General features: G+C 43.7%; 1 protein-coding gene across 4 annotated transcripts in view; it reads left to right on the top strand.

The window, feature by feature from the left end:
* The window catches only part of LOC139465805 (cytochrome P450 3A6-like), a 48728-nt gene that overhangs the window by 16972 nt on the left and 14270 nt on the right, over nt 1-17486 (top strand). Inside the window, exons 1-2 of one of the 4 annotated variants that reach the window (XM_071247735.1) lie at nt 12332-12414; nt 15678-15751. In XM_071247735.1, the coding sequence (XP_071103836.1) occupies nt 15678-15751 (74 nt within the window). In that variant the 5' untranslated portion in view covers nt 12332-12414. Of the gene's footprint in view, nt 1-12331; nt 12415-15674; nt 15752-17486 lie in introns of those variants that run through there. The other 3 variants (XM_071247734.1, XM_071247733.1, XM_071247732.1) reach the window with 3 other exon arrangements.

Raw genomic sequence — 17486 nt, 5'->3', positions numbered from 1 at the left:
CATACTGTGCGTCAAAAGAAATATCAAGAATGAAAATGAGTTGAATAATGTGTCATGATACTTAGTAGAAACACCTTTATGTATTTGCAAAACAAAAACATGAGTTTTGAGCAAAGGAAAACCTTTTTATCTCGTCCCTGTGCCTGCCCATTGGCGACACAAGTTTTGAGTTTTCGAAAGAAATTGTTTTCATTTTTTTGTCCTTAGTATACACCCACAACAACAGCAAGCTAAATCTTGTAAATACCGTTGTCTGAGGCTCAGCCAGGAGAGTTTCTTGACAAATGGGTTTCCAGAATTAAAATGGGAGGTGATTATTAATAATGCGATAAAGAGTGAGAAGGATGTCTTTACACCCGGGGCGGTCGGGTAGCCTAGTGGTTAAAGCGTTCGCTCGTCACGCCGAAGACCCGGGTTCTATTCCCGACATGGGTACAATGTGTAAAGCCCATTTCTGGTGATATTGCTGGAATATTGCTAAAAGCGGCGTAAAACCTCATTCACTCACTCACTCTTCATACCCACTTCAGGCAATGCTTCCTGTGCTGAGAAAACCACACCCAAATATATGAATCTATAAGTAACCATTTAGTATTTACCGTCTTAGAACCACTTTTCCTTCCGTCTGCCTCCCATCGCATCTCAAAATAACCACCTCAGTTTTTACTACCATTCCGAAATAGGAATGACGTAAGTCTAAACCGTTCTGTTTCCTTTGCAAGTTACTGAGTAATCAGTAAATTAACACAAACGTACATGAAAATGTAATATCAGCTTCCCAAACACTTGTTATAAAAAATAGAAAATGGCAAAACGTATTGGCGACAGATTTCGCCCTGTCGGACTCCTAGTGATGAAGGAATGAGTGAGTGTGGTTTTACGCCGCCTTTAGTACTATTCCAGCAACATCAGGCCGGGCACACCACACATTGTACCCATGTCGGGAATCGAACCCGGGGCTTCGGCGTGACAAGCGAACGCTTTAACATCCGTGATGAAGAAAAGAAATCTATGAAATCGTATCACAAGTCTAACACTAGCTTTTACACCAGCATGCATATCAAGGAGTCGTCTTAAAATAAGCTTTCACCAAGACTCCACAATTGAAACTAAAGTACTTGTCCCACGCACTCACTCACTCACTCACTCTGAGCAAAATACAACTGGGTCAAGGCTGCACCAATACTGATCGTGATGGTTTCAGCGCTGTGAAAGTTATGTAAGCACATCCAAGGACACTAAAAGCAAAAACTACGGAACCCTCCCACTACATCTACAGCGACATTTCATGCGTTATATTATCTCTGAACTCGATTATGGCAGTCGTGATTTGTTGGACTACGCCTCGCTTCCCCCGCCATTGTGCTGTTAGTCAGAAAAATAAATCACAATATAATTGCATTTTCACTCATGCGCTGAACCCCAGTTCAACTCTAAGAGATAAGCTTCTAGATCCTGTGCACACCCACACCCACACCCTCACCCACACCCACACCCACACCCACACCCACACCCTCACCCACACCCACACCCTCACCCACACCCACACCCTCACCCACTCCCGCATGTACGTCGCTATACAAGTGCAATAATCTTGAACTGGACGTCAAACACCAGTTCAACACAGTATAAAAAAGATAGGCGTGTAGATCCTGCCTCACGTTTAGATTTAAGCCGTCGTGATGATATTTGAGTCATTGGTCAAATAACAAATAAGAAAATGAAACTGTACTTAACCATGTTGCGGACATTGATCGCAGTGAACCAGTTCTCCGAGAAGGACAAATGAGCGTGACCACTTCCCATGCATACAATATAAGCACGTGCATTGTTAATACCTTCACATTTCCTTATGACGCTAATGTACACCCACCTCCTGTTGACAAGTTGTAAATATTATGCAACATATATATTTCAAGTACAACTACCTAAACACAGACACACACACAGATACACACACACTGTTTCTCACACACACACACACACACACACACACACACACACACACACACACACACACACACACACACACACACACACACACACACACACACACACACACACACACACACACACACACACACACAAACACACACACGACACAAACACACACACGACACACACGACACACACACACAGACAAACACACACACACACACACAGTCATGTAGACAGACATACAGACACACGCACATGGAAAGACAGACACACACATACACTCACATAGACAGACATACAGACACACACACACACTCTCTCTCTCTCTCACACACACACACACACTGCCTACACACCCCTACCCCTATCACCTTCCCCTACCGCCTTCCCCTACTCTCTACCACCTTCCCCTACCACCTACCCCTACTCTCTACCACCTTCCCCTACCACCTTCCCCTACCACCTACCACTACACACACACATACACTCCCGACTTCCCCTATCCCCTACCACCTTCCCCTACTCTTTACCACCTTCCCCTACTCTCTACCACCTTCCCCTACCCCTACCACCTTCCCCTACCACCTTCCCCTACTCTCTACAACCTTCCCCTAATCTCTACCACCTTCCCCTACTCTCTACCACCTTCCCCTACAACCTTCCCCTACTCTCTACCACCTTCCCCTACCCCTACCACCTTCCCCTACCACCTTCCCCTACTCTCTACCACCTTCCCCTACTCTCTACCACCTTCCCCTACCCCTACCACCTTCCCCTACCACCTTCCCCTACCACCTTCCCCTACCCCTACCACCTTCCCCTACTCTCTACAACCTTCCCCTACCACCTTCCCCTACCACCTTCCCCTACTCTCTACCACCTTCCCCTACTCTCTACAACCTTCCCCTACTCTCTACCACCTTCCCCTACTCTCTACCACCTTCCCCTACCACCTTCCCCTACCCCTACCACCTTCCCCTACCACCTTCCCCTACTCTCTACCACCTTCCCCTACAACCTTCCCCTACTCTCTACCACCTTCCCCTACTCTCTACCACCTTCCCCTACCACCTTCCCCTACTCTCTACAACCTTCCCCTACTCTCTACCACCTTCCCCTACCCTTACCACCTTCCCCTACAATCTACCACCTTCCCCTACAATCTACCACCTTCCCCTACTCTCTACCACCTTCCCCTACCACCTTCCCCTACCACCTTCCCCTACTCTCTACCACCTTCCCCTACTCTCTACCACCTTCCCCTACAATCTACCACCTTCCCCTACAATCTACCACCTTCCCCTACTCTCTACCACCTTCCCCTACAATCTACCACCTTCCCCTACCACCTTCCCCTACTCTCTACCACCTTCCCCTACTCTCTACCACCTTCCCCTACTCTCTACCACCTTCCCCTACAATCTACCACCTTCCCCTACCACCTTCCCCTACCCCTACCACCTTCCCCTACCCCTACCACCTTCCCCTACTCTCTACCACCTTCCCCTACCACCTTCCCCTACCACCTTCCCCTACTCTCTACCACCTTCCCCTACCACCTTCCCCTACTCTCTACAACCTTCCCCTACTCTCTACCACCTTCCCCTACCCCTACCACCTTCCCCTACCACCTTCCCCTACTCTCTACCACCTTCCCCTACCACCTTCCCCTACTCTCTACAACCTTCCCCTACTCTCTACCACCTTCCCCTACCCTTACCACCTTCCCCTACCACCTTCCCCTACAATCTACCACCTTCCCCTACAATCTACCACCTTCCCCTACTCTCTACCACCTTCCCCTACAATCTACCACCTTCCCCTACCACCTTCCCCTACCCCTACCACCTTCCCCTACTCTCTACCACCTTCCCCTACCACCTTCCCCTACCACCTTCCCCTACTCTCTACCACCTTCCCCTACTCTCTACCACCTTCCCCTACCCCTACCACCTTCCCCTACCACCTTCCCCTACTCTCTACCACCTTCCCCTACTCTCTACCACCTTCCCCTACTCTCTACCACCTTCCCCTACTCTCTACCACCTTCCCCTACCCCTACCACCTTCCCCTACCACCTTCCCCTACTCTCTACAACCTTCCCCTACTCTCTACCACCTTCCCCTACCCCTACCACCTTCCCCTACCACCTTCCCCTACTCTCTACCACCTTCCCCTACCACCTTCCCCTACTCTCTACCACCTACCCCTACTCTCTACCACCTACCCCTACTCTCTACCACCTTCCCCTACAATCTACCACCTTCCCCTACTCTCTACCACCTTCCCCTACTCTCTACCACCTTCCCCTACCACCTTTCCCTACCACCTTCCCCTACTCTCTACCACCTTCCCCTACAATCTACCACCTTCCCCTACTCTCTACCACCTTCCCCTACCACCTTCCCCTACCACCTTCCCCTACTCTCTACCACCTACCCCTACTCTCTACCACCTTCCCCTACAATCTACCACCTTCCCCTACAATCTACCACCTTCCCCTACTCTCTACCACCTTCCCCTACAATCTACCACCTTCCCCTACCACCTTCCCCTACTCTCTACCACCTACCCCTACTCTCTACCACCTACCCCTACTCTCTACCACCTTCCCCTACTCTCTACCACCTTCCCCTACCCCTACCACCTTCCCCTACTCTCTACCACCTTCCCCTACCCCTACCACCTTCCCCTACTCTCTACCACCTTCCCCTACCACCTTCCCCTACTCTCTACCACCTACCCCTACTCTCTACCACCTTCCCCTACTCTCTACAACCTTCCCCTACCACCTTCCCCTAATAACTACCCCTACTCTTTACCACCTACCCCTACCACCTTCCCCTACCCCCACCACCTTCCCCTACCACCTTCCCCTACAATCTTCCCCTACTCTCTACCACCTTCCCCTACAACCGACCACCTTCCCCTACCCCTACCCCTTTCCCCTACCACTTTCCCCTACCACCTTCCCCTACTCTCTACCACCTTCCCCTACAACTGACCACCTTCCCCTACCCCTACCACCTTCCCCTACCACCTTCCCCTACTCTCTACCACCTTCCCCTACCACCTTCCCCTACTCTCTGCCACCTTCCCCATACTCCCTACAACCCCGACCACCTTCCCCTACCCCCTTTTCCTACTCCCATCAACCTTCCCCTACCCCTACCACCTCCCCCGACCCCAACCACCTACACAATACCCCTTTTCCCTACTCTCTACAATCTTCCCCTACCCTGACCACCTTCCCCTACCCCCTACCCCTACCCCCTCCCTCCCGCTAACATTGACCTAAGGTAGCCACGGTACAGAGATCGCCATTGTTGAAGGAAGCACGGGGTCACTAAGTTCACTGTCGTATGTGGGAAATCATTGTCACAACAGGATGGGGATATGACATCGAGGGAGATACTCTGGATTACGTGATGAAATACAAATATATTGATTTTGAAAGATAAGATGTCTGATATTCTCATCTTGCTTTTAGCAATATTCCATCAATATCACCAGAAATGGGCTTTACACATTGTACCCATGTCGGGAATAGAACCCGGGTCTTCGGCGTGACGAGCGAACGCTTTAACCACTAGGCTACCCGACCGCCCGTTATAGGTTCGAGCACACAGCCATGAACGCTGATATGTACTTGCCCGGTATAATCCTAAATAACAACAAGCAATACATACAGTAGACTCTGAGTAATCTGACATTCTGTCTAATCCGACCAAAGGTTTTGGTCCCGGCACAACATACTAATATCAGCTCTGTGTAATGCGACACCTGTCTATTCCAAATTCCGGCACTGTTAAGTGTTCCTCGGTGCCGGATTAACCAGGGTCCGTTGTAGCGTATTGTTAGTCTCAGTACAAGTAAGGATCATATATACACCCAGTTATTCCACCCGACGCACAGTACCCAGAAAATTCGTATCGGTTGAATTATATTTAAATCAAATAGAACATTATTACAAATCTAGTATCATTATGCTCGTATCATGGTAGGGTGTCAGTGAGTTAGAGAGCAAGCGAGCGAGTTTAGGTAAAATATGAACAGAATTTCAGTTATGATATAATCGGGGCGAATCTGAGCTTTGAGCCTCAAAACAAAGGGACGCTACTCGCTACAGCGGCTAGGACTACTTGCCTACCCGTATCCCCCGTTATTCAGGGCAAATCACCTATCAGTGCCAATCATCTGTTGGCTTCCCTTGTTAGTTTCCACTCTCGTTTGTTTCTACCTTTTGTTATCTTATTAATTTTGTTGTCCTTACATGTACATATATAGGCTCTCTGCCTCATGGCATTCATTCACCTGATGAAGGAGTAAGCATATACTCTGAAACGTTGTGTTCCTCATGATAAAGAAGTTGACATCCATAAATTATCTTCCTTATGCGTATCGCTTCTAAATGCCTTTCAAAGACCCAAATCTTTATGTGTCATGTATTAAGCCCAATCTTACTTATTCATACACTGCTACGCCCCGTGAAGATCCGGGGTAGAATAGTGTGTCATGGTGTCAATCACAGGATTGTCTGGTCCAGACTTGATTATTGACAAACCGCCGTCATATAGCTGGAATATTGCTGAGTGCGGCGTTAAACAACATACAAACAAACATGAACGGTTCCTACACCTGCTAAAGAATTATGTTTTTTCTTCCCTCAATCCACGGCATACGGAAAACGTATAAACGTCTGTCATTGGGGTTTCAACGCTTGGCTACCTAATACTCAACTATTACATTATACTACTCAAAAGAAGTTGAGGAACACCCGATTCTATCAAATTAACCATAGTAAAAATGAAAGAATCGGATGTTTTTAACTTCTTTGGAGCAGTATATTATTGTGGGTATACAGAAATGTAATTTATGTCCAACGAATATGTTTCAATTTGAACCTAATGGAAAACTTAATCACAGGCAATTATAGCATGAAAGTTGGTATGTTCTCAAATCTGATTATCAAATGTTGTCGAATGAGTACATCAGTTTCGGGGTTTTTTCACGGTGTATGTAAAGAATAATTAATAAAACTTTTAAAAAAAATAATCATGAACGTCGATGATAAGATAGATGTTTCCAGACTTCCAAACCGGAGATTAAAATATTTGGCGAATTAGATGATATTTTTTACTGAATGTAATTCAAATTTACTTTTCAGCATTAATAACTACAACCATAAAGATGAACGAGTAGTAATTTGGTTGGGCTTCAGCAAAGGACAAAATCAGTTTCTTAAAGGAAACAAACATGTATTGTCTACAATAGTTAAGCCTTTCATACATCCACCTACTTTTCTTAGAAAAATATAGAAAATGTTATCATGGGGTTTCAATATTTGTTTAACAAGTTTACAGCAATGGCAATGTACTTTCTGCTACGTAACACGCCCACTCTCGCTTCAAGGACAGTATGAACTTTGTCATCATCTAAATGTAGGAATGTGCACGCCCACACACAACATCAGTTTCCACTGGGTGAGTCAGGTGTCCGTTGGTGCTCAGTGTATAGTTGCAGCAGTTTCAGTTGATACTGCGAACATTGACCCCACCACATACACACCGCAGACACACCCCAACCCCACCCCGAACTCCACAACTACACACACACACACACACATAAAACACACCCACACATACGCACACACACACGCACGCACACACACACACACACACACACACACACACACACACACACACACACACACACACACACACACACACACACACACACACACACACACACACCTCTCACACACACACACACACACACACACACACACACACACACAGAAGCACTAAACATAATGCATGTATTTATTCACAAGCTTATTTAATCCATTTCAATCTGTTTATATCATGTTTAAGTGTACCTAAGTATGTGGCATTTTGATACGGGGGTACACAAATTATTTTCAGGGAATTATTCCGTAACTGAATGTATTTCATTGCTTTATGTTAAAATAGAAACGCATTGATGGCGCCCAATATACTTTTAGTGTTTATATAAATCTTTGTGAAAACATTAAGCACGTACTTTGAGAGAATAATATTACCGTCTTCACCATGGTTGTGGTTTTGACACAGAGGTCCATCCATGGTACGACCCGGAATATGTAGAGGGCGCCATGGAAAGTGATAAATTCAAAATTCTTTGGAATAGCCCGTATACAGCCTCAGACCTATCCAGGCCAACAAACCCGATCTTGTCCTTTTTTATACATCCAATGAAATCATTTGTATTATTGAATTTTCTGTCCCTTATGACACGAATGTTACTGACAAGATTCAAGAAAACATGGCAAATATGCAGACCTCGCTTTCGAAATGTCACGCATGCATCCCAAGTACCAAGTTGTCCGACTCCCCATTGTTCTCGGTGCCTTAGGTTTGGTACCGCCTAATCTGTTGATTGTCATTGGGAGAGTACCCGGGTTTGCTAACAGGAATACAGCCCTTCTGACAATCTGGATAATGCTTCCTGGGAGAAGTCCCATTCGCTGTCTGGGCTACGTGTAGAGGGGGCAAGGGCCCTGAGCTGATGATGAGCCTAACCAGCCTGACTCTGCCAGGATCACCCAAACCCTCTTTCCTGTATTTTTTTATTTTAATCAGTACATAATAATGATGATGATGATAATGTTGATGATGAAAGCGACCAGACCCTTCCCATTGCCCAATTCCGACCATCACATGTGTTTCCGAATCTCTATGAAATAGTGATAAAACAAAATAGTGATGAATCACCATCAAATAGTGATGATATATTTATAATATCATGCCAGATGAAAACTTTTACCATTAAGGATCGTTGATTCAAGTGATAGCCTTACCAAAAAAAAGTTTACACATCTTCTATAAAGAAACACAACTGTTTACGACAATTGATGCCAACAATATGATGATTCACGAACACATGCAGCCAGAATAATGCACGTACGGGGGACGCTTTAAGTAGTCAGACGTGCAACAGCTCATGGTCACACTCGACCTTTCAAACAAACCAGTGCTGGAAACGGGACAGAGAACGCTCCCTCCACATACAGCTAGTAGTAAGATATAGGTACTCCTTCTCTTCTTTCACTCTTCCCAAAGACTCCAGGATCCAGGGCTAAGAGTGGAATAAATCATAGCAAACTTCAAGTAATCCCTCAAATATTTAAAAAGATGTTTTATTGCAATTACACAATTAAATGAAAGGTATGTGACATGATGACCAGCACATTCAAAATGTATCCATCAATAGTAATGGTTACAGCAGCTGCACCTTTAGTCACATTATTGTAGTCAAATAGTTTACTTTGACTATTTTGGAATTTTGGAATTTCAGGAATTTTGTTTGTAATTGAAACTTATGTCTTAAGGAGTATGATAACTTTATTCAGGGATCATTATTTCTTTCGGTCAAATTTAATAGTATATTTTCTTTATTGAGAATTTTATATTCGTCAGTGGACCTATTCCTCTACGTTTCCAAAAAACACATGTGTCGTTGTTTCAAATTTGGTTTTACAAACAACTCCTTCACATTATTGACATAGTCCGCTCTCTTTAACGGTGGGTATTTTACACTTGTAAACAACATATGTTCAAACATAGAACCGTGTGTCACCAAGGGAAAACTATCAAATCCTGTTCCAGGTTATGCTGGTGTCCGAGAAGGGGAACATTTAGCCTAATTACTAGTCTCCAAATATGTACATGATCTTGAGACATTCCTAAATGAACAGCAATGTAATGGCTGCTTTTTCACAAGTTGACCATGATAATACTTTCTATATGTTGAATTGTTATTATTCTCTTTATATCGATGATACTGTTCGCCGTGGTCTTGTGGGTAGAGCTCTGCCCGGAGAGCGGAAGGTCCGGGGTTCGAGTATAAATGATGTATTCTAATTTGGGGATTCTAAAGGTGAAAGATTAACTTTATATGCGTACTGTATGAAATAACAAAAAGTGGTTAGAATGTATAACTAATATATTAAATTAGTGTGTTTTATGTAACATGTTTGACACCCTTTATTCAGTTACGACTAAATGGCTAACTTACAATGCAGAAAACGTCAGCGCTAAACACGTGAAAAACTAACCAAATTTACGGGATTGACCATTTGCTGTTCTTGGTAGTGGGTGGGAGGGTGTTCGGATTTATCGAAAAAAATGACATCTTCCCCAAACAGGCTTGAAATAAATAATAATAAATGCTATAAATATATTTAGTTTCTTATTTTTCATTCAAAATATATATATCTGGTTTTGAAGTTGTGGCTGAAAAAAATATTTAGTCTCCATGCAAAATCCCACCCCCTCCCCTATTAAAATGGTCGGTTCTAAAGTCCTTCATCCTGATGTGTTAGAGTGAGTGAGTATGGTTTTACGCCGCTTTTAGCAATATTCCAGCAATATCAAGACGGGGGACACCACAAATGGGCTTCACACATTGTACCCATGTCGGGAATCGAACCCGGGTCTTCGGCGTGACGAGTGATCGCTTTAACCACTAGGCTACCCGACCGCCCCTGATGTGAGAGAAAACATGCGATATGTATATAATGTCAGATGGTAATTATATAATAACTCTTGTACAGATTGTGTGGTTGTGAGCAAATATAAATAAATCTGAATTCTTAGTAGATTATTTTAGGATATTTTGCAGATATTTACACTCAAACCATTGCACTGAAACCGGAGTAGCAATAAAAAATACAACATTAGGTGATAGGTTTTAGTTTTGAATGAAGTCTAAACGGATACAAATTCCTATATAGATCGTAACATACATTTACAATGTATAGACATTAGAGCGACATATGAAAAGCGAATGGAGAATATGTAATGTAATTGTGTATCGGATGTCCCGCTACATGTTCCGTCGCACGTGGGAGTGAGGATTATACACACTATTATGTTTCACGGAAACAGAACAAGAGAAACCAGAGCTATTATTGTTGTGACAATCAACTTTGTTTACTCAGAATTAGACATTCATCATGTGACGTTGAGGTAGGGTGAGTCATGGTGGGACAGGGTGAGACATGGTAAGTCACGTGAGGCTGGGTAAGTCATGGTGAGACAGAACGAAGCAGGGTAAGTCTTGGTGAGACATGGTGAAGCAGCGTAAGTAATGTGAGACATGGTGAAGCAGCGTAAGTCTTGGTGAGACAGGTTGAAGCAGGGTCAGTAATGTGAGACATGGCGAGGCAGCGTAAGTCATGTGAGACAGGGTGAAGCAGGGTAAGTCATGTGAGACATGGTGAGTCAAGGTAAGTTTAGACATGGTGAGGCAGGGTAGGTCAGAGTGAGGCAGGGTAAGTAATGTGAGACAGGACGAGACAGAGTAGGTCAGGGTGAAACAGGGTAGGTCAGGGTGAGACAGGGTGAAGCAGGGTAAGTCAGGGTGAAGCGAGGTAAGTCAGGGTGAAGCAGGAGGGTATGTACATTCGCCACGTACATACGCTCGTTTATCAGTCGATGCTATGTCCATATGCACCAGATAATGGCTCATGTGAAGAAATCATCTACTTTTAACACTTTAATTTCCACAACAAAACTTGATAAGCAGATTACAACTGTACATGTGTACAATGAACAAAATTGATCTATAAATCAACGATTTAACACAATGTAACTATGTATCGAATATATCTGAAGCTCATGGCACTTACTGCTATGATGGGAATTATTAAAAAACTAACCAAACAAGCAAATTGAAATGCTTTCTTGTTAACAGCATACAATAATAGAAACATAGGGTCATACATACATGTATATGTGTTCGTCTTTTAGGTGTAGGACAGTGTTGATATGTTGACAGTGTTGCAGCCACGAGGAAAGATATCCTTGTTTCAGGTCAAAATATGAAACAAAGATTTGACCATAAAAGACAAAACATTTTTTTATAATTTTTATATATTTGTTTACTTATACTTCAAGACAATATGAATGTAGCAGCGACTGAGAGTGTTATTTCACTCAAATGAGATGTAGTTACGTATTGATTTAGGGCGGTGGTAGCCTAGTGGTTAAAGTGTTCGCTTGTTACACCGAAGCCGATGGGTACGATTTCCTACATGGTTTCAATGTGTGAAGCGATTTCTGGTCTCCCACGCGTCAAATTGTTGGAATATTGCGAAACGCGGCGTAAAAGTGCACTCATTCACTAATATTGATTTAGTATCAGATTTACACGATTACCACTATTCCATCACGGAAGTGACAACACGTAGTTCCTGAGGAATTTATTAACAATGTCAATATCCTCTGATGAGCATCATAGGTCGAAAATCAAAACTGTTGGAGGCGTCAATAGAGGCCCTTGACAGTGTTTCCGGTTAAATGCGTGTATATATATATAAGCTGCCTGCTAGAGTTTTAATCGAACTGTGCCACCGACCGCCTCGGCGCAACACTTGCAAGCTTTACTCAAGCCGTTGTCTTACAGCAGTGGGAGCACCGTCTTTCAGCACTCGCTGTAAGTAAAATGTAGATATAAATGGATAACTTTGTACATGATTCTGCTTTGAAGCACTGGGTCTTGCGTACTCCTAGTATTGCATTTACTAGTCCGAGTGGGTTGACACGCATGCCATCTTTGACTTAGATATGATACAGAGAATCTCTTATTCAAACTGCAGCTGAACCAAATTATTAAAAATAGTATTAAGCATGCTCGCCTAATGTTATCGTACCAAATATTTAATGATATTTAATGGATTTTATCAAGAAATGACGTTTAAAAATTGTTTTCCTTGTTAGACGTGAAAGTTGGCAATGTTCTTGCAATATGGTTGCTAAGTGGGGTGGGGGTAGGGGGTGCTTCACACTTTGTACCCTTGTGGAGAATCGAGCCTGGGTCTTCAGCGTGACGCTTTGTCCACTAGGCTACCCCACCACACCTTGAAAAATGATAGGTACGAGATCAATTCCCATGAAGGGGAATAGTGGGTTGCCGGGTGACATTGTTTGTCTTATTCGTTGATGTGGCACCGAACTCAACACACTTACTCACTTGCTATCACAATGGTATGGCATATGCGTCAACTATCTTCACGTTTCGTATATGTTATTAATAGTTTGCAATCGTCAGTTTAACGCATTACCGGCTTTACACGTAGTAAATTTAAGATGTTTATTTAATATGTTGAAACTCCATTTATACAAACCATAGCCTTCTTGCAAACATTCAATCGGGGCGGTCGGATAGCCTAGTGGTTAGAGCGTTCGCTCGTCACGCCGAAGACCCAGGTTCGATTCCCGACATGGGTACAATGTGTGAAGCCCATTTCTGGTGTCCCCCGCCGTGATATTGCTGGAATATTGCTAAAAGCGGCGTAAAACCAAACTCACTCACTCACTCACTCTTGCAAACATACGACATACTCTCCAGTTAGATAGCGTCTGTAAAATTCAAAATATGTTTTCGCTTTCACTCTTTTTATTGTTTTGCTGTTTTCAATTTTCGAAACAATAATTTGTCAGAACACTTACCTAAAAGTGTGAGAGGGCTTGACGGATTACTGAAGCGAGCTACCCGCTTAACACTTAAATATTCAATAAAAGCGTGCAGGGCGCCTAGGGCCCTGGTTAAAGACTATTGTACACTTCTCGTAACAGCTCAAAATAAATGAACTTCATGACTGTTGTGTAGTTCAGCGTACACGCTGTTGTTATAGGAACAGGCCTGACAGGGACAATTCATTAAAGCAATAACACGTTATATTTCTGGAATTGAATCAAGCTAGATATAGACTTGTTAGAATAGATCCCCTGCAACCTATACCGGACGTAAGATGCGCTAAATTTGATTAGGAAGTCAGAAATGGTTGAATAACAATCACTGGATCGTCTGGTTACGACATGATCTTTTAAAGGCCGGTGTCATCCAGAAAAAAAGCTGAGCGCGTCGTTAAACCACACAGAGCAATGTTCACTCGAGTAGACACAAACGCTATGTATAACGGTAGCGATCTCAAGCGTATCGAGGTCTACATGACTGAAGTATATGGTCATGTAGTCTATCATGAAGGGATATATGATGCATTGTTTACTGACTTACCATAAAAGGTGACTATGCTTGTCGTAAAAGGCGACTATGCTTGTCGTAAAAGGCGACTATGCTTGTCGTAAAAGGCGACTATGCTTGTCGTAAAAGGCGACTATGCTTGTCGTAAAAGGTGACTATGCTTGTCGTAAAAGGCGACTATGCTTGTCGTAAAAGGCGACTATGCTTGTCGTAAAAGGCGACTATGCTTGTCGTAAGACCCGACTAACGGGATCGGGTGGTCAGGCTCGCTGACTTGGTTGATGCATGTCATCCTATTCCAATTGTGTGGATCGATGCTCATGATGTCAATCACTGGATTGTTTGGTACAGACTCGATTATTTTGCGGACCGCCGTCATATAGCTGGAATATTGCTGAGTGCGGAGTTAAACAACAAACAAAAACACAAATAAACAACTTGTGATGACCATCGTTATCTATTATCAGTTAAAAGTGATTTTGAATCTACTGTGAATGTATGTAACAATGCTTTCAAGGCTGATCATCGTGTAATATATCTATATTTAAGGTAAATATGCAGTATCCTCAGCCGTGCCGAGATACTCTGATCGCGGGTTCGAATCCCAGGTTCACCCTGATTATGAACCTAGGTTTACCAGCGCCAGCCATATCGTTGTCGTGGGTTTGACCAAAGCGATAACGGGTGTTAACCTGTCGTGTTCGAATCATTATATATTGTCATAAAACAGGAATCGTAACAAGGAAAGACATGCCACTTTAGACATGGACATGTATACACACTTCCTGGTTGAAATGCCTCGTACCATACATCCAATACAACCTTCACCCGATACATCCTTATTATGATGCAAGATGAATGAGGATGGTCGAGTATGTGTGTGTGTCTTTATAAGGTGAGTGAGTGAGTATGGTTTTACGCCGCTTTTAGCAATAATCCAGCAATATCACCGCGGGGGGCACCAGAAATGGGCTTCACACATTGTACCCATGTCGGGAATTGAACCCGGGTCTTCGGCGTGACGAGCGAACGCTTTAACCACTAGGCTACCCGACCGCCCCGTGTTTTTAAGGGATACCAAGTGCCAATATGTTTTGATTTCGAAGCGGTGTATCTTTCCATGGACAAATTAAAACTTTTCTGGGTTTTTGAAAAGATATGAAACCTCTTGTTTTTGAAACGAGAAAGCATTTCCGTTAGCTGCTACACAACCTTGAATCATGCACCCCCAGTTTGGCTCATGTTCACACAAACCGCTGTAAAAACATCAATCAAATGATGCATCAGTTTAATTTCAATACGCGAGCTATTGGCGTCAGACAGCATGTCAGCTACGGATGTAAATATTTACAGAAACATGACATATCTATTACTGATCACCATAGGTCTCTGTGATCATCTTCTTCATGTGACTGGTCTCGTTTTCTAATCAGCGCATGCTCTATCAAAAAGCACACACAACGAACTCAGCCTTTTCACAATGGGCATTTACGCAAAAGTGCATTATCTGATACGTCGAGATACATGGAGGGTTATATTTCACACCAACTGCGACGTCAACAACTGTATTTGAATGATCTCTTTGATTGAAGGATCTTTAATACATACGAGATTATCTGCAGAGATCCACTGTTGAACGCGCGGAGCAGTGAGCAGTTGAATCTAGTTTTGTATCAATGACGGCCATTTTAACAGACATGTATTTGCAGCAGATGACCATGTTGGAGCTAATGAGTATCCTGCCGTCTGTGGCGTTGGTGGTGGTGACGGTGTCGTTGCTGTTCATGTAAGTATTACCGTGGACGCGAATTAATGCGTGTGTCGATATCAGGATTGAATGTGCTGTCTGTGACATTTAACCATCTGACATTCTCATGTCTAACCTTCTGATACAATGAATAGAAGATGTTTGGCAGAGTGGATGAGTGTCAATTGAAGGTAGAATTTGTATGTGTGTAAGACTGCGTGAATGAAGCAGTTATGAACAAAGCAGTGTTAATGGACTCCCAATCCCTCAAAGTCATCCCTGCCACAAATCGGGCGAAGCTACCGTAGCGTGATCTCAATTCAGGCTATGCTCCCTTAACGTAATCTCAATACAGGCTATGCTCCCTTAACGTAATCTCAATACAGGCGATGCTCCCGTGGCGTAATCTCAATACAGTCTATGCTCCCTTAACGTAATCTCAATACAGGCGATGCTCCTGTAGCGTAATCTCAATACAGGCTATGCTCCCTTAACGTAATCTCAATACATACGATGCTCCCGTAGCGTAATCTCAATACAGGCTATGCTCCCTTAACGTAATCTCAATACAGGCGATGCTCCTGTAGCGTAATCTCAATACAGGCTATGCTCCCTTAACGTAATCTCAATACATACGATGCTCCCGTAGCGTAATCTCAATACAGGCTATGCTCCCGTAACGTAATCTCAATACAGGCGATGCTCCCTTAACGTAATCTCAATACAGGCTATGCTCCCTTAACGTAATCTCAATACAGGCGATGCTCCTGTAGCGTAATCTCAATACAGGCTATGCTCCCTTAACGTAATCTCAATACATACGATGCTCCCGTAGCGTAATCTCAATACAGGCTATGCTCCCTTAACGTAATCTCAATACAGGCGATGCTCCTGTAGCGTAATCTCAATACAGGCTATGCTCCCTTAACGTAATCTCAATACATACGATGCTCCCGTAGCGTAATCTCAATACAGGCGATGCTCCCGTAACGTAATCTCAATACAGGCGATGCTCCCTTAACGTAATCTCAATACAGGCTATGCTCCCGTAACGTAATCTCAATACAGGCGATGCTCCCTTAACGTAATCTCAATACAGGCGATGCTCCCTTAACGTAATCTCAATACAGGCGATGCTCCCGTAACGTAATCTCAATACAGGCGATGCTCCCTTAACGTAATCTCAATACAGGCGATGCTCCCTTAACGTAATCTCAATACATACGATGCTCCCTTAACGTAATCTCAATACATACGATGCTCTGTACCGCAATTCCAATTCAAGCGAGACTCCATAACAGTCTCAATTCAGGCGATGCTCCGTAACAGCAGTTTAATGTTAATCTTGTTGCTCGAGCTGTGTGGACAATTGCAAGGGATCGCGATCGCGCAATCTCCATCTCTTCACTGTGACGTTTTTATGCGAAGAGGTACCAAAATTCTACATTAATATTTCCGTCAAAGTTCATTCGACAATTTTAAATGAATATATTTTAGTAATATTTCTATGTTTTTCGAACCATCAATCAACTTTGTAACGTTTAATTATGACGTTTATCATATTTTGAAACACGCAGAATAATAGCATAAAAGCTTTCACCGGCGGACGTCAGTCTCATCATCAATGGGGAAATAACGCCGTCAGTCAATTGTCCGCCGAGGTGAGGATGCTCGTGACAGATGTGTCCGGGGACCAGTGTCGTTTGTGATTGTGAATGAAAGTTACCCCCAACCACCAACTCGTTTGGTCCAGTTTGACGTGGGTGGTGTAATC

Source organism: Haliotis cracherodii, unplaced genomic scaffold, assembly GCF_022045235.1.
Source record: "Haliotis cracherodii isolate W230 unplaced genomic scaffold, xgHalCrac1.p SCAF_18, whole genome shotgun sequence".
Lineage (NCBI taxonomy): Eukaryota > Metazoa > Mollusca > Gastropoda > Lepetellida > Haliotidae > Haliotis > Haliotis cracherodii.
The sequence above is the reverse complement of the archived record's forward strand: the minus strand, read 5'-3'. Positions and strand labels throughout refer to the sequence as shown.